The sequence below is a fragment of the Melospiza georgiana genome, chromosome 26 (genome assembly GCF_028018845.1).
Source record: "Melospiza georgiana isolate bMelGeo1 chromosome 26, bMelGeo1.pri, whole genome shotgun sequence".
Lineage (NCBI taxonomy): Eukaryota > Metazoa > Chordata > Aves > Passeriformes > Passerellidae > Melospiza > Melospiza georgiana.
This window is the reverse complement of record NC_080455.1, coordinates 6,159,214-6,178,954: the sequence shown is the minus strand read 5'-3', so window position 1 is coordinate 6,178,954 and position 19,741 is coordinate 6,159,214. Positions and strand designations below refer to the sequence as shown.

At 47.8% G+C, this 19,741-nt stretch overlaps 1 protein-coding gene across 1 annotated transcript in view; it reads left to right on the top strand.

Moving 5' to 3' along the window:
• The window catches only part of KDM4B (lysine demethylase 4B), a 73,143-nt gene extending 60,630 nt beyond the window's left edge, over positions 1 to 12,513 (top strand). Inside the window, exons 16-23 of the mRNA XM_058041031.1 lie at positions 1,065 to 1,141; positions 1,832 to 1,887; positions 2,362 to 2,470; positions 7,832 to 8,017; positions 8,411 to 8,575; positions 9,280 to 9,399; positions 10,457 to 10,549; positions 11,213 to 12,513. Coding sequence (XP_057897014.1) covers positions 1,065 to 1,141; positions 1,832 to 1,887; positions 2,362 to 2,470; positions 7,832 to 8,017; positions 8,411 to 8,575; positions 9,280 to 9,399; positions 10,457 to 10,549; positions 11,213 to 11,398 — 992 coding nt within the window. The 3' untranslated portion in view covers positions 11,399 to 12,513. The remainder of the gene's footprint in view (positions 1 to 1,064; positions 1,142 to 1,831; positions 1,888 to 2,361; positions 2,471 to 7,831; positions 8,018 to 8,410; positions 8,576 to 9,279; positions 9,400 to 10,456; positions 10,550 to 11,212) is intronic.
• Positions 12,514 to 19,741: the final 7,228 nt, after the last annotated feature.

Below are 19,741 nucleotides of genomic sequence, written 5' to 3'. Positions count from 1 at the left end.
AGGGTCTGGCTCTCCCTCAGCTCAGTTTTGGCCTGAACTCCCTGTCCCTGTTCTAGCCTGGGTGGAATTTGCTGCCCTGATTTGCCATGTGATGAAAAGAGACCTCAGATGTGGAGAGCAGCTGCAGATCCATAGTATTGACTTTTTTTTGACATGCTCTTTATCTGGTTAAGTGGATGATATTTATAAATCAGGCTGTGGTGGCAATCCCAATGCTTTCTGAATGTTTTCTTTTAAGTTTAATTCAGGAATTTGAGATTGTTGTTCCCAGCTGAAATTTTCTGTTCAGTTTGTTAGGACAGGTAAAGGCTGGATGAGATTTTGTTAGGAGGGATAGAGGCTGGGTGGAATGAGCTGTGTGTTAGTTGAGATGCTTATCTTCAATTTTCCACTCACTTTACAAGCTTGCAGGAATCACATAGATCTACTTTTCCAATCTGTATTTGTGTCTTTTCCCCATTGTTTTCAGTGACAAACCTCAGTGCCTTTTATAGAATTTTAAGGACTTTTTTTTGTTCTTATTTCCCTGTCTTTATAATGGGCATGATACCACTTTACTATTTTGGTGGTGTTGTAGGAGGATTTGGTGTTTGCATGTTACAGTAATTGATGCTCTGTAGAATGAGATGGTTTTAAGACTTCCTATAACCATAAATTAAATACTGTTAACCATGTGGAATGCAGGTATTGAATTTCCTTGCCCTTGTCCTTCCTCATAACACCACTCAGCAAAAGCAACTGCTTCAACCTTGCTAAAATTCAGTGCCCTTCCCTGTTTCCATTTGTGGTGGCATCACCTTGGAGCCCAGTTCCTGCCTAAAGAAACAAAGTCTTGCTATTGTAGTCCCTAGAAAAGTGAAAAACAAATGTGAGTTACCTGTGGAGGGGTTTGGTTGGTTTGTTTTCAGACCTGCTGGTCCCACTTCTGATTTTGTTGGAATAGAGTTCCTCAAACGCTCTCAGAGTTGCTTCTGAACTGAAAAATGATGAGAAGGGAAACTGAGTGAAACTGGGAGGTGCTGAGGAAGGGCTGCTGTGACAGGCTGTGGCTCTGTTTGTTGCAGGCTGTTACGGGATACGCCCGGAGCTGGTGAACGAGGGCTGGTCCTGCTCGCGGTGCTCGGCCGGCGCCTGGGCAGCGGTAAGGGCTGGCACAGCACCCACTCACTGCCCCACACACACAGGGGGGAGGATTCACACTGCCTTTGACATCTCACATGGGAGATGGGCAGTGCTAAGGGCTGGCACAGCACCCACTCACTGCCCCACACACACTGGGGGAGGATTCACATTGCCTTTGACATCTCACATGGGAGATGGGCAGTGCTAAGGGCTGGCACAGCACCCCTGGCACTGCTGGCACAGCACCCACTCACTGCCCCACACACAGCGGGGAGGATTCACACTGCCTTTGGCATCTCACATGGGAGATGGGCAGTGCTAAGGGCTGGCACCTCACCCACTCACTGCCCCACACACACTGGGGGAGGATTCACACTGCCTTTGGCATCTCACATGGGAGATGGGCAATGCTAAGGGCTGGCACGTCACCCACTCACTGCCCCACACACACTGGGGGAGGATTCACACTGCCTTTGACATCTCACATGGGAGATGGGCAGTGCTAAGGGCTGGCACAGCACCCCTGGCACTGCTGGCACAGCACCCCTGGCACTGCTGGCATCACCCACTCACTGCCCCACACACACACACAGGGTGGGAGGATTCACATTGCCTTTGACATCCCAGGTGGGGTATGGGCACTTTGTGGGGAGGCTGAAGAGCCTGGCAGAGCTTTTGGGCCCATTCTGAAGGAGTTGTGTTCCCACAGGAATGTTGCCTGTGCAATCTCAGGGGAGGAGCTCTCCAGATGACCACTGATGGCCGGTGAGTGCTGGTTCTGAGGGTGTTGTCCGTCCATGCTGCACCTGATCTCCTTGTCTTGTGAATTTGGTCTTAATGCTCAGTGTAGCAGCAAATTTTGGGGTTCTAGAGGGAACTGCTCCTCGCTGACTTGGCAGAATGAGCCCAGGGGACTGTGCTGCCCTACACTGCACCAGGCTGCTTGACAGCAGAGCTCCTGAACTCCTGCTGAATGTGGCTGTTTCTCAGAGAAAAGTCTTCTCAGAGAATGTTTAGCATTGTGCGATATCAGGTGTAGGGGAAGGTTGATCTCTGTTGTTCCAGAGACATTTACCTTGTGCCACCCTGATTAACAATCAGTTGGGAACATTGCTACGGCTGCCAACCCCTGGAAATGTGCCTGGATGCTGAGAGAGGCAGGGAAATGTTAACTGCCCTCCTGAGCATTTCATTGAGATGATGGCAGGCCCTGATTTGTGTCTTCTCTCTGCTCCCCAGGTGGGTCCATGTGATCTGTGCCATCGCTGTCCCCGAGGCGCGTTTCCTCAATGTCATCGAGCGTCATCCTGTGGACATCAGCGCCATCCCCGAGCAGAGGTGGAAGCTGGTGGGTGTCCTTTCCCTGGGGACAGTGGTTGGGAGCAGGAGCCAAAGGGAAAAGCTGTAACCAGACAGAAAACCATTGTGTGGGTTCGTGAGGCAGCTGGGATTGGAGGCGATCGCGCTCTCATTTCCAAACAAAAGCTGCATTTGTGTCTGCTGAGCCCTGTCAGTGCTTTGACACACAAGCAGCTCTGATTTCCAGATGTGCCTTTACTCTCTGGGAGTGTGCTGTACCCTGGGCAGAGCCTGGGACTCCTTCCCACCTGCAGTCAGGTGTAAAGTGCCTAAAAGCTCCATTTACTGCAAGTGCTACACAGCAGGAGTGCAGAGGGACACGGTGACTAGAGAGAAGCTGAATTGTTCATCTCTAATTCACCTTTCCTTACAACATTTCTCTCTTTCTATCAAGAAATCTCTTGTAGAAATGGATAAACATTTCTGTGACCCTGACTGCAAGGCAAGACTGCAAGGATTTTAATACAAGCCCAGCTCCAAGTTGTTATTTAGCTGTGTGGCCTCATCCGAGGGATTAGTAATGGACGATTCATTAGCTCAGAGCAATTTATCTTAATGTTAGTTAATGCTCCATCACTATAGTGTGTTATTGCAAAATAAATTGTGCTTTTGCTGCTTTTTTTGGTACAGAAGTCAGCTGGGTGACACAGTGTGGGATGGGGAAGGTGCTGGAGCAGTGATAGATGGGCTAGTGCTGATGGATTCGTTAACAGAGCTGCTACTTAGTGCAGCCAGCCCGGGTGAGAGATTAGGAGGAACCTATCCCTGCTTCCAGAGTTATTTCTCTGTTGTGCAAATGGGTTTTGTACACAAATGTGAATGTAAAAAGCATTCATTATTCAGCAGGAGCGATGGGGCAGCGCAGTGCCAGGGTGATAAATCTTGCAGCCGTGGCTCTTTATGGATCAGCTGACACTTCCAACGTGCATCCTCTTCATTACCAGCACTTGTAACGCTGAACTTAAAATCCTTTTACACAACACTCACTTGTATTGCTTAATGGAGCCTCACAAGGAAACATGACTTAATTCTTTAACCCTTCCCTGGCTGCCTGGCAGTGCTGCAGAGCCAGGGCAGTGTCTGTGTGTGTCTGACTCTGCTGCTTTGCTGTGGTCCAGAGCAGAGCCTGTGCCTGCCAGAGCCTCTGCATGGACCCACTGCACCCATTTCTCATTCATTCCTCAGTTAAAACTGCAAAGTTTCACAGAATCCCAGAATATCCTGAACTGGGAGGTCCCCAAAGGCCATCAGTCCAGCTCCTGGCCCTGCACAGACACCCCAGCAATCCACCCTGAGAGCGTTGTCCAAATGCTGCTGGAGCTCTGGAAAGAAATTTTGTTTGATTTCTTCTGTTGTATTCCATTTGCACCTCGTGTTTTCTTCCTTTCTCAGGGAACCTGGAGAATTTTTACTTGAAGTGCCTTGACTTACACAGGCCAGTGTTGGAATTTACAGGCACATATTCCTTGTGCTGCTGTTAGCCAGAGCCTGGCTTGTAGCTCAAATGTCAAAGCCTGGCTTTAAGCCCTTCACTTGGAAAGTTTTAGAGTTTTCAATTAGGTAAGGATTAAACAATTAATTTGGATGGCAGAATACAGAGGCAGCGGTGCTGTGGGGTACAGAGAGAGTGTAAATTGGATAAGATTGTGTGCAGAGACTCATGAGCCATGGTGGGGAGGTTTAGGATTCTTCATGGGAATTTGCAGGTAATTCCTGGAGCATGTGGGGAGTCACTGGAGGAGCTTTGGAGGTGAGCAGCTGCAGTTAGGAAGATAAACTGAGGGAGACTAAAAGGTGATGGCATTGGAGCTCCTGACTTTGGCAATGATGGACTCGGTGCAGTACTTGATAAAATTGGGAAGATGACCTTTGTGGCTGGAAAAGCTGGAAAAGGAGAGAAGGAATGATGTGAGGATAGTTGATGTAAATAGATGAGGGTGGTGGAGGAGAGAGGGGGTAGGGGTTATCCATGGTTATAATTTGATTTTTTAATATATTTTTATTGTTTTGAGTTCCTGTGATGAGGGCTGAGGTGCCAGGGAGTGGCAGTGATCTGGTGATAGGAATATCCTGTTCTCTGAGCATGGACCAAGCACAGAATTTCAGTCCATTTGTGGGTAGGGCACCATTTCCAGAACTGCAGTTTCCTGCTCCCAGATTGATGGCACATTACAGGCCTGTGCACGTAAATTATTTATGACGTGGAAATTTGGAATAATTAGCTGTCATTCCTCAGTGGAGCAAATGAATTGCAGTGTTCATCATGCAGCAGACAGCCCATTTCTTACTCTCAGCAGTGACCTGACTCTGGTGTGCATTTATTTCAAAGATTTCTCTCCTGTGCTTTGGACTCTTTTCCCTCCCACAGCAAATGCTTTTAAATCTCCTTGTGCAGCTTTCCCACAGCACTTGGCACTGGTGTTTCTGTCCATCCCATCTCCCACACTTCCAGATCTGCATTTTCATAGATCCCAGACTGGTTTGGGTTGGAAGGGGCCTTAAATCCCACCCAGAGCCACCCCTGCCATGGTCAGGGTCCCCTTCCACTGTCCCAGGTGCTCCCAGCCCTGTCCAACCTGGCCTTGGATATTCCAGGGATCCAGGGGCAGCCACAGCTGCTGTGGGCACCCTGTGCCAGTGTTTTGCCACCCTCACAGCCAAGAATTGTCACTTCCCCCATCACTCCTTACACATCAGGCTCACTGTCACTCACATTTATCTTTTGATCATATTTGCTCTGAACATCCCTTTGCTGTCACGGGGAGTTTGTGTGGGCACAGGGTGTGTGCTAATCCCGGCTTGGCAGAGCCCTGTTGGCATCAGGAGGGGCAGATTCCTGCCCTGGCCGGGTTAATGCTCCCTGAGCCCCCTGTGTGTCAGCAGCTGCTGGGACAGGGGGATATTGACAGGTTAATAATGGCATCGGTGCCATTGACTCCCCTCAGGCCTGCTGGGCACTTTCCTGCTGCTTATCAGCTCTGGAACATGGTTTGCAGAGTGATAAAGGCTCAGCTTATTAAAGGCTAAACCCACGTTCTGGCAGCACTCAGGCTCTGGCTTTGAATTTCCTGGCTTTTGTTTGTTTGTGTAAAAAGGCCAAATTAATCTTTGGTGTAAACAAACTGCCTTCAGTTAATTCATGGGACTTATTTCATAGAAATGTGGGGCAGAGCCCAGCCGGGGAGGGGGTGTTGCACAGGAATAAGGAAGAACAAATCTCCTGTTCTTTGGCATCTTTTGCTTTCAAGGAAGAGAATTGTTCCTGGAGAAGGAATCCCAGAATGGTTTGGGTTGGATGGACCTTGGAGGTTTTGGAGTTCCACCGCCTGCCATGGTCAGGGACACCTTTTGTTCATTTTAATCATGAAAGGCACATTTGTCTCATGTGTTTGGTATTAATTTTGCCCTGATTTGCCTTGTGCCAGCCTCAGATAAGGTAAAGAAGCTGCCCCACCCCTGGAAGTGTCCAAGGCCAGGCTGGATGGGGCTGGATGATTGGGATGAGCTTTAAGGTCCTTTCAGCCCAAACCATTCTGGGATTTGCTGATCAGTGACAGATTCCTGGAAATGTTAAAAACTGAGTGGTGTTTCCAAATGGATCCCTGGAAACATTATGCAAGAACCCATTTTTTAGACTGGGATTCCCAAAATCTCCTTTTCTGTATTTCTGAGGGTCTGGAAACAAGAAATGGTGCTGTTATAGGGAGTCAGGAAATTTGTCTTGTTCCCACTACAGCTCCTGCTCGCTGTCAGTGCCATCAGGCTCAGGATTTTTAGCTTTGAGAAAATGTAATTTCTTTTTAAAGCAGTCCCACATCTTACATCGATTTCCCTCATAACTGGATCTGCTTTGCAGAAAATGAGTGTGAAAATGTCTCTGAGATTTCAGACTTTTTCCCTGATAATTCTGGGTATTTTTCGTACAATGTTTTTATTTCTTTTGTTTGCAAAACTGACTGAATTATCTACAGTGGCTCATCTGACATGGATGCCAATAAAATATTTATGCTTGATATGCTTATGCATCTGAAATAAACACACAGTATTTTGGTTCCATTATATGATTTTATATTCCATGAGATCTGATCAATACAATGTCCCATTAAATATAATCGAGCAAATTGCCACCCAGTTACTGTGCTCTGTTCCTTCAGAAAAATGGAAATGTTATTTTCCAGCAGTGCACCTGAGAGCATCCAGCTGCTGTTGGAGTTAATGAGGTGTAGGTGCAGTGTTTATGTGAGGAGGATGAGGGTGCAGCAGTGCCCCTGGTGGGTGTTTGCCCAGCCCCGTCTGTCTGTGCCCAGTGTGGCTCTGCAGGGCTGAGTGACTGGAGGTGCTGGCACGGCCACGGGAGTGGTGAGGCAGGGAATGACAATTCTGCTGGATGTTGGCTTGGGGAGATCCTGAGTGGGTGCACCCAGACTGTCCTGGCGCAGAGCTGTGGCTCTGCAGCTGTGGCTCTGCAGCTGTGGCACTGCAGCTGTGGCACTGCAGCTGTGGCACTGCAGCCACGGGCTCTGTGCCGTGTGCCACCTCCTGTGGGGGCTGTGGGGGCTCTGCAGGGCTCCAGGTTCTGCTTCTTGGGAGATCTGAGCTCTGGGTGTGTTCCCCTGCAGGGCTGGCTGTGACTCCAGCTGTGTCCCTTGCAGAGGTGACTCCAGCTGTGTTCCCTTGCAGAGGTGACTCCAGCTGTGTTCCCTTGCAGAGCTGCGTGTGATTCCAGCTGTGCTCCCCTGCAGAGGTGACTCCAGCTGTGTCCCTTACAGAGGTGACTCCAGCTGTGCTCCCTTGCAGAGGTGACTCGAGCTGTGTTCCCTTACAGAGGTGACTCCAGTTGTGTTCCCTTGCAGAGCTGGGTGTAACTCCAGCTGTGTCCCTTACAGAGGTGACTCCAGCTGTGCTCCCTTGCAGAGCTGGGTGTGACTCCAGCTGTGTTCCCCTGCAGAGGTGACTCCAGCTGTGTTCCCTTGCAGAGGGGTGACTCCAGCTGTGTTCTTTGCAGAGCTGCGTGTGATTCCAGCTGTGCTCCTTTACAGAGGTGACTCCAGCTGTGTCCCTTGCAGAGGTGACTCCAGCTGTGCTCCCCTGCAGAGGTGACTCCAGTTGTGTTCCCTTGCAGAGGGGTGACTCCAGCTGTGTTCCCTTGCAGAGCTGGGTGTAACTCCAGCTGTGCTCCCTTGCAGAGCTGGGTGTAACTCCAGCTGTGCTCCCTTGCAGAGCTGGCTGTGACCCCAGCTGTGCTCCCTTGCAGAGGTGACTCCAGTTGTGTTCCCCTGCAGAGCTGCATGTGATTCCAGCTGTGTTCCCCTGCAGAGCTGGGTGTAACTCCAGCTGTGTTCCCTTGCAGAGGTGTGTGTACTGCAGGAAGAGGATGAAGAAGGTGTCTGGGGCCTGCGTGCAGTGCTCCTACGAGCACTGCTCCACGTCCTTCCACGTGACGTGCGCGCACGCGGCCGGCGTGCCCATGGAGCCCGACGACTGGCCCTACGTGGTGTCCATCACCTGCTTCAAGCACAAAGCAGCAAACCAGAACGTAGGTGTTGGGCTGGGCTGAGGGATTTGGGGTTTTGTTGGGTTTTTTGGCTTCTGTTTTTTTGCTCAAAACGTTTTGTGTTTTTAATGCAGAAGGATTGTCCAGGAAGCCATTGTTGGGGATGCAAGAGGGCTGGTTTGGATGGGATGTTGGGAAGGAATTCCTGGCTGTGAAGAGGGTGGAACAGTGGCACAGGGTGCATCCCTGGCAGCGCCCAAAGCCAGGCTGGACAGGGCTTGGAGCACCTGGGAGTGTGGGAGGTGTCCCTGCCATGGCAGGGGTGGCACTGGGTGGGATTTCGGGTCCTTCCCACCCAAACCATCCTGTGATTCTGTGGAATTTTGGTGGCAGCTTTTGCAGCTGTGTCTGGCAGCCGTTGCTGTGTCCCTGCAGGTCCCGTTCCGCAGGGAGGTGGCCCTGGGGCAGACAGTGATCACCAAGAACAGGAACGGGCTCTACTATCGCTGCAGGGTCATCGGCACCAGCACCCAGACCTTCTACGAGGTCAACTTCGACGACGGCTCCTACAGCGACAACGTTTACCCCGAGAGCATCATTGTAAGGCAGCTCTGGGGCTCTGCTGTGGCACAGGCACTGCAAACTGAGCTGTGCCTTGGGCTGGAACAGCAAAGCAAATCTTAACTTTTTTCATTTTAATTTTTAACTTGCTGCTCGCCTAGAAAATCTCATCCCGCTCTTCATGACAGAGCTTGTTTCTGACATTATCTCATTTATTTTTTGGTTGCTTTACAAAGATGTGATCTTGCTGAATGCAGATGACTTCACAGAAAGCAGTGTTTGTTCTAAATTTCATCCTATTTGTTTTGTGGTTGAATAATCTTATTTTTCAACTGACAAGTGTGATTCATGGGGGAAGCAGATTGTTCGTAAGCACTTCTGGTTCAAAACAGGGAATTCACTTAATAGAGGGAATGTCTAGAAGAGGCTGATTTGTCAGCTCATGCATTGCCTTCCTGATTGTGCCACTGATTCACTGAGTTGCCCTGCTTGTTTTTGAGATACAGGAGATGTGATGCTGTGGGATTTGTAATGAGAAATGTCCATGAGCTGGGCGCTGGCAGCAGAAGGAGCTGCCGGAGTCGGTTGCTGCTCTCTCAGGCTGGTTTTGTTTGAGATGCCCACAATTAATCACAAGTGCAGAAATACTTCCTATTGCTCATTAGCATGTGATTGTAGCACACCTCTGGCTCCTGAGCTCTGCTGGAGCTGTGTCTCTGACCCCTCTCTCTCTCTGTCCTCAGAGCAGGGACTGCATCCAGATGGGGCCCCCTCCCGAGGGGGAGCTGGTGCAGCTGCAGTGGACGGATGGGATCATCTACAAGGCCAAGTTCATCGCAGCCCAGATCAGTCAGATTTACCAGGTGAGTGGCAGAGGCAGCCCTGGGCTGTGCTCCAGGATGGGAGAGCTGAGCCTGCACCAGGGATGGGCGGCTGGAGCTGGGCAGAGCAGCAGGAGGATTTGGGAGCAGATGAGACACAGTCTCAAGTTGCGTCAAGCTAGATGTAAGTTAGAAGTAAGAAGGAAATACTTCACAGAAAGAGTGGTCAGAAACTGGAATCATTTACCCAGTGAGGTGGTGGAGGCATCATCCCTTGAAGAATTCAAAAAAAGACTGGATGTGGCACTTGGTGCCATGATCTAGTTGAACAGTTAGAACATCGGCTGGACTAGATGATCTTATAGGTCTCTTCCAGTCTTGAAAATTCTGTGATTCTGTGATTCTGTGATTTATTCCCTCTGAGTTTGTCCAGCCTGAACTTGACACCCCTGTTAAACTGTGCCCTGTGTGCTTCTGCTTTATGCAGAAAAGTGTATTAAAGTCTTGGGCAAAGGAAATAAGAATCCCTTAAAAACTTTTAATAGTTTTAACATTTTGCTGTGCACGTTTCCATGAATAAACATCCCTGGAACATCTGATGCATAATTCATGATATAATCAGTGCTTAGCAAAACGGCTTTCATGGGAGGAGTTTTTTGTACCTGCCTGACTGTTTCTGCTGGTTGAAATACAAATGTACTTTAGTAGCTGCAGTTGTTTCCTTGTGACCTGTAAAAATGCTTTGTTTAAGATGAAAGAAATTCTTATTACCATATTGGCCTGAATAGAGGGCTGCTTTTATCATAAGTGAAAAGCTGCTTTTTTCAGGATATGAATCAAAAATCAGTAGAAATGTGAGGTGCTGGGCCAGCTGGAGTACAGATATTTTGGGATCCATGGAGCACTGAATGAATCCACTTGGATAAGACAGAGGTGCCTGGACAGCATTGAAAGCAGCACTTCTTGGGCTCAGCATCCTCCCCAGAGCTTGGGAGTGCTCATTCCACAGGGACACCCATGGGAGCTGGCCCCTGGTGCTTCCTGCTGTGCCATGGCATGCTCAGATGTGGCTCTGAGTTCACCTTCTGCCTCCCTGCAGGTGGAGTTTGAGGATGGCTCTCAGCTAATGGTGAAGCGTGGGGATATTTATACCTTGGAGGAAGAGCTTCCCAAGAGAGTCAAGTCTCGCCTGGTGGGTACCAAAATAGCAAACAATAAACCAGCTGCAGCTGGCAGAACCCCTGCACATTTTCTTCATGTGTTTTTTAGAACATTAGGTGAATGCAGCCTCCAGTTTCTGTGGCTGTAAAAGTGCTTGTCATTCCCAAAATACACAGAGTGGAAGAAATCCTGGCCATGGATGCTTGAGAGGCACAGAAATGATTTCCCCTTGCACGTGTTCAGCTCAGAGTTTTATTTTCTCTGGTTAAAAGATTATGTTCAGATCATTTTACACCATATGAATTCAGTTATGTGGAGTCATCCTGTCCAAGGGTGAGGTGAGCTGGGCTGCAGCTCAGGCCTTTCTGGAGAACTGATCATCTCCGTGGGACCAAACCCCCTTTCCTCACCAAACTGGAGATTTAGAGTGTGGCTCTTACCTATAAATCTCTTCATCTACAAGACCAGGCTGTCTTTAAGTGCATACAGTGGAATTAGCGAGCCTAGAAAAGATGAGGGATTTATTTCATAGCTTTTTTTTTTAAATTCCAGCCTTACTGGCTGTTTTCAGACCCTTTCAAGCCATTTCATTTAACCCGGTGGTGGGGCCGGAGGGTGTTCCCAGCCCAGGGGGGCTGTGGGTGTCTCCCCGTGCTCCTGCTGTGCCCTGATGGCTGTTTTGTGTCTCCTGCAGTCCCTCAGCACCGGGGCCCCTCAGGAAGATGTGTTTTCAGGAGATGAAGTGAGAGCAGCCAAGCGTCCCCGGCTGGGGACTCCCAGGAATCCTGAGGAATATGGACAAACCCCAGATTACCTGGCCTTCATGGAGAGCCTGTTGCAGACACAGTACCAGCCTGGGACTCAGAGCAACATGTTTTAACCGGGATTCATCCAGAATATTCAGTTAACCCTTTTTGAGTTAGTGGAAAAAAAAATAAATAGGAAACTGTGGCGTGGAAGACCAGCCCTGTGCAATAGCCTGCTGTGAATTTCTTTCATCTCCTCTTGGTTTGGACTGCAGGAAATCCCTGTCTGGCTGCTACCTCGACCTTGCCAGGAGTTGCTGACCAAGAGCTGGGGAGCTTGGAAACCCTTCAGCTTTTCACACGGAAACTTTGGAAGAGTTTCTACAGATGGAGCTTTGTGACTGGTTCTTTTTTTTTATGAGGAAAGGGTTAAAATTTAACAAAATGACTTTTTCAAATCTGTCAAACTTTTGTCTTTCAAGGTGCTATTACATTGACTACTGAAGCAGCCTTTGGAATCGTGTTTTCTGTACATAGACGTCACCTTTGTGAAGTTTTCTATGAATGAGCATTATTAAAAAAAAAAAGCAAGCAAAAATAGGAAAATGAAAGTTTCCACAAAACATTTTTCTAGATTATGGCTTTAAAACAGAAAATAAATTAAATCCTCCCCCCTCACCCCCAGATGAATTGTGACTGATGTTAACAGCGGGGAGAGGGAGAGCAAGAGCAGATGTCCTGGAATGTTCTGGGTTCTTCTTTTGTAAAGAAACACTATCTCTGTCAGCTGGGGAAGGTGGGGAAGCCGTGTTCACGCTGGGGTGTTTGTGCCATGGGCTCTCTGCACGCCCTGGCATGGATGTTGGCATCGCTGCCACGTCCCCAGGGAGGGGCTTAGGGAAGAAGTGACCAGGTTTGGGTCATGCCTCTCGCCTTCCTTCCCCATCTTTGCCATCACAGTTGCTTTCTAGTTCAGGATCAGCATGGCTTTGAGTTCCAGTGCGCCACCCTGGTTTGGCAAGTGTTCTGTTGCTGCTTGTGTTAGCTCCCCACGAGCCAGAGGCTCCCTGGCAGCACTTCTCCCTTAGCACTTCTCCTTTCTCTTTCCTTTGTCTCTTTATTTTTTAATTTTATTGTTTTTTTTTTTTTTGAGTTGTGCTCCTTACAGTGTGAGAATCATTCCATGACAGAAGCCTGGGAGGTGTTTGTATGTTTTTCTTTTATCCTATTAAAGAAGAAATTCCTCAAACATCTGATTGTCGTGACATCCTTTCCTTAAGCAAAGACTGAGCCTCCTGTGAGTTCCTCCTGGGGAAGAGGAGTGCAAGAAGCCCTGCCTTGACTGGACTCAGCTCTCCGAGGATTGAAGGAGCACCAAAGGCAGAGCCCAGCCCTGCAGCGTTGAGGGGCAGCTCCCACCCGCACCTTCGGAATTCCCTGGGGCCGAAGAGCTGATGTGGAGCTTGGCAAAGAGCCTGCTCCAAACCCTGCTGGAGCCACTGGAAAATCTTAAAATCTTCCCTTCCCTTTGAGGAGCTGGGGCAGCTCAGAGGAGAGGAGGAGGCCGTGCTTTGTGGGCTGGGAAGGTTCGGGTGCAGGGGGAGAGCAGAGCTGGGGGCACCCGGAGCCTCCCCTCCCTGCAGCAGCCGGGAATGCTGCGCTGCAATCTCTTCCACTTAATTCCCTGAAATTGCTGGATGGAGAGAGACAATATTCTGGTTTTGATTATTATTTTTAAGCCCCCTTTGCGAGGTGGTCGTTGTGCTGGGGAGAGGCTGTTAAGCAAAGCTCTGGCTGGATCTTTAAGGGAATAAGTGGGAAGGATTTGTGGGCCAGCAGATGGTAGATTAGCATCTTAAGAGACTCCATGGGTATTAAACTGTCCTAGTGAAAGAGTGGAGATAGAATAAAGCAATTTAATTCCTTTTTTTACTTTGGTTTTGTTCTCCCTTGAGGATTGGAGGTCCCATCCTTTCTCCTGCCTCTGCTACGGGTCCTTTTCCCGTGCCTGCAAACAGGGTTCTGCTTTTGGGTTCCTTTATTCCTGAGTTTCTGACGTTTGCAGTAGATGTCTCCACGAATAAAACCAAACTGAGACTAATAAAAGTTTAAAAATTGGCAAGGTTTCTCCCGAGCCTGGGTTGTTCCTCCCACAGAGCTGTCTCCTGTCGGGTGAAATGTGATTAAATAGAAAACTTGCTGTATAAAAGACTGAGGATGTTGCCAGGCCACGAGAGAAATATTTAAAACAATTGCAAGAGAAATTTAACCAGCAGAGGAATTTTTTTGGAGGCGGGAGGGAAGGGTGGGATGGGATGAGGGGTTGTGAGCGACGGGGAATTTCCTCTGCATGCTCGAGTCCTGCAGTAGCTGTGTCCATGTGTAGTACCTTTCCCAAATGCTATTTATTATTGTAAAAACACCAATGTGTCCCCTCACCCCATACTCAGAGTTATGTTAAAACGTGAACCTGGAACTGTTGAATGCCCTTCCTCGGTGCAAGGCTTTTCTCTCTTTTCGTTGATTTTTTAAATCCCTCACTTTGGTTTAGGAATGATTTGTGCAGATTCGGGGCAGCCTATTGAAAAGGAAATAGGAAATGCACATTCCTACCCCTTCCTCCAGTGAAATATATTTGTGTCTGATTATGTGCTATAAAAATAACGATTTTTTTTTTCCTTTCTCCCCCTAGATTAAGGCTGTGATGTATTTTTTGCCTATTTTTTTTTTTCTCTGCCTCTAGGTTCAAAATGAATTAAAAGCTGTTGAGCATTTCAGAATGACACTTTTTGGGGGGTTGAAGTCTCTTCATTTCTAAGTTTGAAATCCTGTGCAGCAGGAGGTTGTTGAACCTCCTCAAACAGCATCTCCCTGAAACTCCATCTAAACACCTTTAATTCCCCATCCAGAACTTTCAGGTCATCTCTTGTTCCCAAGAATGACTGTGCTGGCACAGGCACCCAAAAAAGGGCAATTTTGGCACAATCCTGAGACTCAAATGAGCTGGAGCTGTTTGACACAGAATTATTTGGCAGCTTTGGTAGCAGAAGAGGAGAAGTCCTTGGGTTACTTGCTCACCAATAGAAAAATCACTGGAGTTATTTATTCTGCATGAAAGCAGCAAAACGATTAAAATTTTGGTTTCCAACAGGGGAAATGTAAAGGTCACTGTGCAAATACTGTTTGGAATTGCACAGTGACCACAGTTTAACCACTTTTCCTGTGGAACAAACGGGATTTTGGCTCTGTTTCAGCCCAGTTCACTTCGGCTCAACCTCTCCAGCCCAGCCTTGCCATTTCAGATGCCAGCTGCTGATATCCCCTAGCAAACGAGCCAGCCTGTCTGTGAAACAGGAGTGATCCCCTCCCCTGTGCCCCAGATCGGGGTTTAAAAATAAAGAAATGGCCAGACCCTCTGCTCATCTGCTTCATTTAACCGAGCCATCTCTGGAAAATGCAGCAAATTGTGTTTGATCAGGGGTGGACGGTCAGTTCCCCCCGATGCAGGCCAGGATGCTGCTGCAGGGATGCATCTGCCTGGCCAAAGAGATGAATTTGAGCTGGTTCAGGTGCAGAACAGCCCCTGGGCAGTTTTCTCTGTGGAGAAGGCGCGAGGAGGGAGAAGGGCTCTGGTGCAAGTGGGGTTTGCTCTGCTCAGAGCTGAGGTTTCCTTCTCTGTGTCACCTGAGGAGCTCAGAGCCTCTGTGGTGTGCCTGGTTAATCTGGGATTCAGCTGGAACATGGAATTAACGCTGCAATCCAGGAGCTTTGTGGCCTGGCTTGGGTGATTAGTGTGAGATTTTTGTCAGCACGAAGGGGAAAAGCTGCCTGAGCACCACAGAGCGAGATCCCTGAGCTCAGGGGCGGCTCTGGGCTGCAGGAACAATTTATCACCACATTTTTCACTAATTCAGCTTAGAGACAATTGGCTGCTCGTTAAACGCTGCGGTTCCTCTCACTTCTGTGATAGTCCCAAATCAAGGGCTTGGTCCGTTTTGTCCAAATAAATTTCCCTGCAGTTTTTCTCAGAAGTGAGAGATGTCCTCAGGTTTTTTCTGCCTTCAGGTGATGGTGCTCAGACCCAGCTGTGAAGCGCCTGCAGGTGGCACAGAGCTGGTGGAGCTCTGCCCTGGCACAGCTGGGGCTGCCCCTGGTCCCTGGAATGCCCAAGGCCAGGCTGGGCAGGGATTGGGGCACCTGGGACAGGGGAAGGTCCCTTCTCCCGTTTCCCCTTTCCCTTTTCCCCTTTTCCCTGTTCTCTTTCCCCTTTTCCCTTTTCCCTGTTCTCTTTCCCCTCTTCTCTTTTCCCTTTCCCCCTTTCTCAGTTCCCTTTTCCCCCTTTTCCCTTTCCCTTTTCCCTTTCCCTTTTCCCTTTCACCTTTCCCCCTTTCCATTTTCCTTTTTCCCTTTCCCCTTTTTCCCTTTTCCCTTTCCCCTTTCCCTGTTCTCTTTCCCCTTTTCCCTTTCCCCTCTTCTCTTTTCCCTTTCCCCCTTTCTCAGTTCCCTTTTCCCTTTCCCCTTTTCCCATTTCCCATTTCCTTTTTCCCTTTACCCCTTTCCCCTTTTCCCCTTTCCCTTTCCCTTTTCCCTTTCCCCCTTCCCCTTTTCCCATTTCCCATTTCGCTTTTCCTTTTCCCTGTTCCCTTTCCACTTTTCCATTTCCCCTTTTCCCTTTCCCCTTTTCCCCTTTCCCTTTCCCTTTCCCCTTTCCCCTTTTCCCATTTCCCATTTCCCATTTCCTTTTTCCCTTTTCCCATTTCCCATTTCGCTTTTCCCTTTCCCCTTTCCCATTTCCCATTTCGCTTTTCCTTTTCCCTGTTCCCTTTCCACTTTTCCATTTTCCCTTCCCCCCTGCCTTTTCCCTTTTCCTCCCCCTGCATTGCACCCTCTCTGTGCCACCCTTCCCAGGTCCATTGTCGTAATCTGCTTATTCCCCTGCCATCCTCCTCCTCCTCCTCTTCCCCATTTTCACGTCAGTGCTCAGTGGGGGAAATTTTCCCTTTTGTACAACTTTGCTTTCAGTGTAACAGCTCTGCTTTCCTGCAGAAAATTGCAAAAGGGCTCCCCCAGCTCCTTTGTTCCTTCTCCCTGTTCCTTTCTTTCCTCAGGATCTGTGTTGGGAGAGGAGGAAGAAAATTCAGAGAATTCCTTCCACGAGCAGTTCAAGGAGCTCCTGGTGTTTCCCTTGGGGCTCCCTCCCGTCCAGAGCAAGGAAAACAAATTAAAACCAAGGTGGTGGAACCCACCAGAATATTTCACTTTTATTTTGGTGATTTATTAACTCCAGAGTAGATCGGGGAAATTTATGGCATTGTGTTTTGGTGTTGTTGGAGCATCCTGCGTGCATAATTTGGGGTAAGATTAATTCCTGTGTGATAAAGGAATAAAAAACCACAGTGAAGTCAGGCTTGTGCCCTGGAAATGGTTTCCAGCCTTTGCTAGAACACAGTGAAACAAGATAATGGGAAAAATAATGGGAAATGTGGTTTGCTGTGTAATCACTGGCCTCTGGAGATTTTATTTTGGTGACTCAGCAGACACAGAAATGAGAACTTGAGGCGTTTGGCCACTGCCAAGGTCGTGGCTGTTGCTCTTACAGCAGGATTTGAAGTCCCACAATAAATTTGGGGCAAAAAGAAAGAGAATTCCAAGGTGTTCCTGGCGCCCTTGGCACACAGGGACATGGGCCTGGCATGAGATTGGGAATGGGCAGAATTCTTCCAAGTGTGAATTTCTTTAAGGTTTTCTTTAATTTCTTTAATTATTTTTTAAAACTTTGTTTCCAAATCAGCTCCGCCCTGCTCTGCTCAGCACATCCAAAGAGAAGAATTAAAATAAACCGGGGGATGTTGGGAGCTGAGGTGTGGAAGCACCTTTGGCACAGCCCCAGTGTCCCCCCAAACCCAGGAGAGGCTCAGGGGGCTCCAGGACGGAGGCAGAGGCAGAGCCAGGAGAGGGAGGAGCCCTGAGAGCAGCCCTGGAGCTCCTCTGGAGCCTGGCGGGGAGGTAAGGTCTGCTCTGCTCCATCCTGTTCTGCTCCATCCCTCTCTGCTCTGCTCCCTCCTCCTCTGTTCCATCCGGCTCTGCCCTGCTCTGCTCCATCCTGCTCTGCTCCATCCTTCTCTGCTCTGCTCCATCCTATTCTGCTCCATCCTTTTCTGCTCCATCCTGCTCTGCTCCATCCTCCTCTTCTCCATCCTTTTCTGCTCCATCCCTCTCTTCTCCATCCTCCTTTTCTCCACCCCTGCTCTGCTCCATCCTTCTCTGCCTCATCCCTCTCTGCTCCATCCTCCTCTTCTCCATCCTTTTCTGCTCTGCTCTCTCCTGCTCTGCTCCATCCTGCTCTGCTCTGCTCCATCCTTTTCCGCTCCATCCTCGTCTTCTCCATCCCGCTCTGCTCCATCCTATTCTGCTCCATCCCACTCTGCTCCATCCTGCTCTGCTCTATCCTTTTCTGCTCCATCCTCCTCTTCTCCATCCTTTTCTGCTTGGCTCTATCCTGCTCTGTTCCCTCCTTCTCTGCTCTGCTCCATCTTGCTCTGCTCCATCCTGTTCTGCTCCATCCTCCTCTTCTCCATCCCTGCTCTGCTCCATCCTTTTCTGCTCTGCTCCATTCTGCCCTGCTCTGCTCCATCCTTTTCCGCTCCATCCTCGTCTTCTCCATCCCTGCTCTGCTCCATCCTTCTCTGCCTCATCCCTCTCTGCTCCATCCTCCTCTTCTCCATCCTTTTCTGCTCTGCTCTCTCCTGCTCTGCTCCATCCTGCTCTGCTCTGCTCCATCATTTTCTGCTCCATCCTCCTCTTCTCCATCCCGCTCTGCTCCATCCTCGTCTTCTCCATCCCTGCTCTGCTCCATCCTTTTCTGCTCCATCCTCCTCTTCTCCATCCTTTTCTGCTCTGCTCCATCCTGCTCTGCTCCATCCTTTTCCGCTCCATCCTTGTCTTCTCCATCCTTTTCTGCTCTGCTCCATCCTGCTCTGCTCTGCTCCGCTCCATCCTATTCTGCTCCATCCCTCTCTGCTCCATCCTCCTCCATCCTGCTCTGCTCTGCTCCATTCTATTCTGCCCCATCCTCGTCTTCTCCATCCCTCTCTGCTCCCCCCAGCTCTGCCCCGTCCCTGCGAGGAGCAGCCAAAAGCCGAGATCTGATAACGGGGCCTGCTCGGAACAGCTGCCTGCTGACAAGTGTAATAAACTGTATTAATGGTGTCATTATTATTCCCTAATTAAAAGCTAATAACTAAGAGTTAATTGCCTTTAAAAGATGAAGCAGTGCCGTGGCAGGGATTTATCTCTGTTTTTCTTTGCTCGCCTGGCTGTGCTGATATTTTCAGGCTAATTAATTGAATCAAATCTTACTGAAAACTAATAATCTCCCTGTGTCGATTCAGCCAATTGAATTAGAAGGTATTTGCTGTGTGCTGGGCTTAAACAACCCCTCACATTAATAAATAATATCTGTGCACATTTCTAAATAATATCTGTGCACATTTAAAAATAATATCTGTGCACATTTCTAAATAATATCTGTGCAGATTAATAAATAATATCTGTGCACATTTATGAATAATATCTGTGCACATTTCTAAATAATATCTGTGCACATTTCTGAATAATATCTGTGCACATTTCTAAAAAATATCTGTGCACATTTATAAAAAATATCTGTGCACATTTAAAAATAATATCTGTGCACATTTCTAAATAATATCTGTGCACATTTATAAATAATATCAGTGCACATTTATGAATAATATCTGTGCACATTTCTAAAAAATATCTGTGCACATTTCTAAATAATATCTGTGCACATTTATGAATAATATCTGAGCACATTTAAAAATAATATCTGTGCACATTTCTAAATAATATCTGTGCACATTTATGAATAATATCTGTGCACATTTATAAAAAATATCTATGCACATTTCTAAAAAATATCTGTGCACATTTCTAAATAATATCTGTGCACATTTATGAATAATATCTGAGCACATTTAAAAATAATATCTGTGCACATTTACGAATAATATCTGTGCACATTTATAAATAATATCTGTGCACATTTATGAATAATATCAGTGCACATTTATAAATAATATCTGTGCACATTTCTAAATAATATCTGTGCACATTTATGAATAATATCAGTGCACATTTATAAATAATATCTGTGCACATTTATGAATAATATCAGTGCACATTTCTAAAAAATATCAGTGCACATTTATGAATAATATCAGTGCACATTTATGAATAATATCTGTGCACATTTCTAAATAATATCAGTGTGTGTGTGTGCTGTCACCTGGGATCACAGGGTCAGCAGGACACAGTGGGAAAAGCCTCAGGTGGGGAGAAGTTTCTGCTCATGTTCAGAGCAGGGACAGATTTTATTTTCATATTTTATTTTCATATTTTATTTTCACATTTTATTTTCATATTTTATTTTCATATTTTATTTTCATATTTTATTT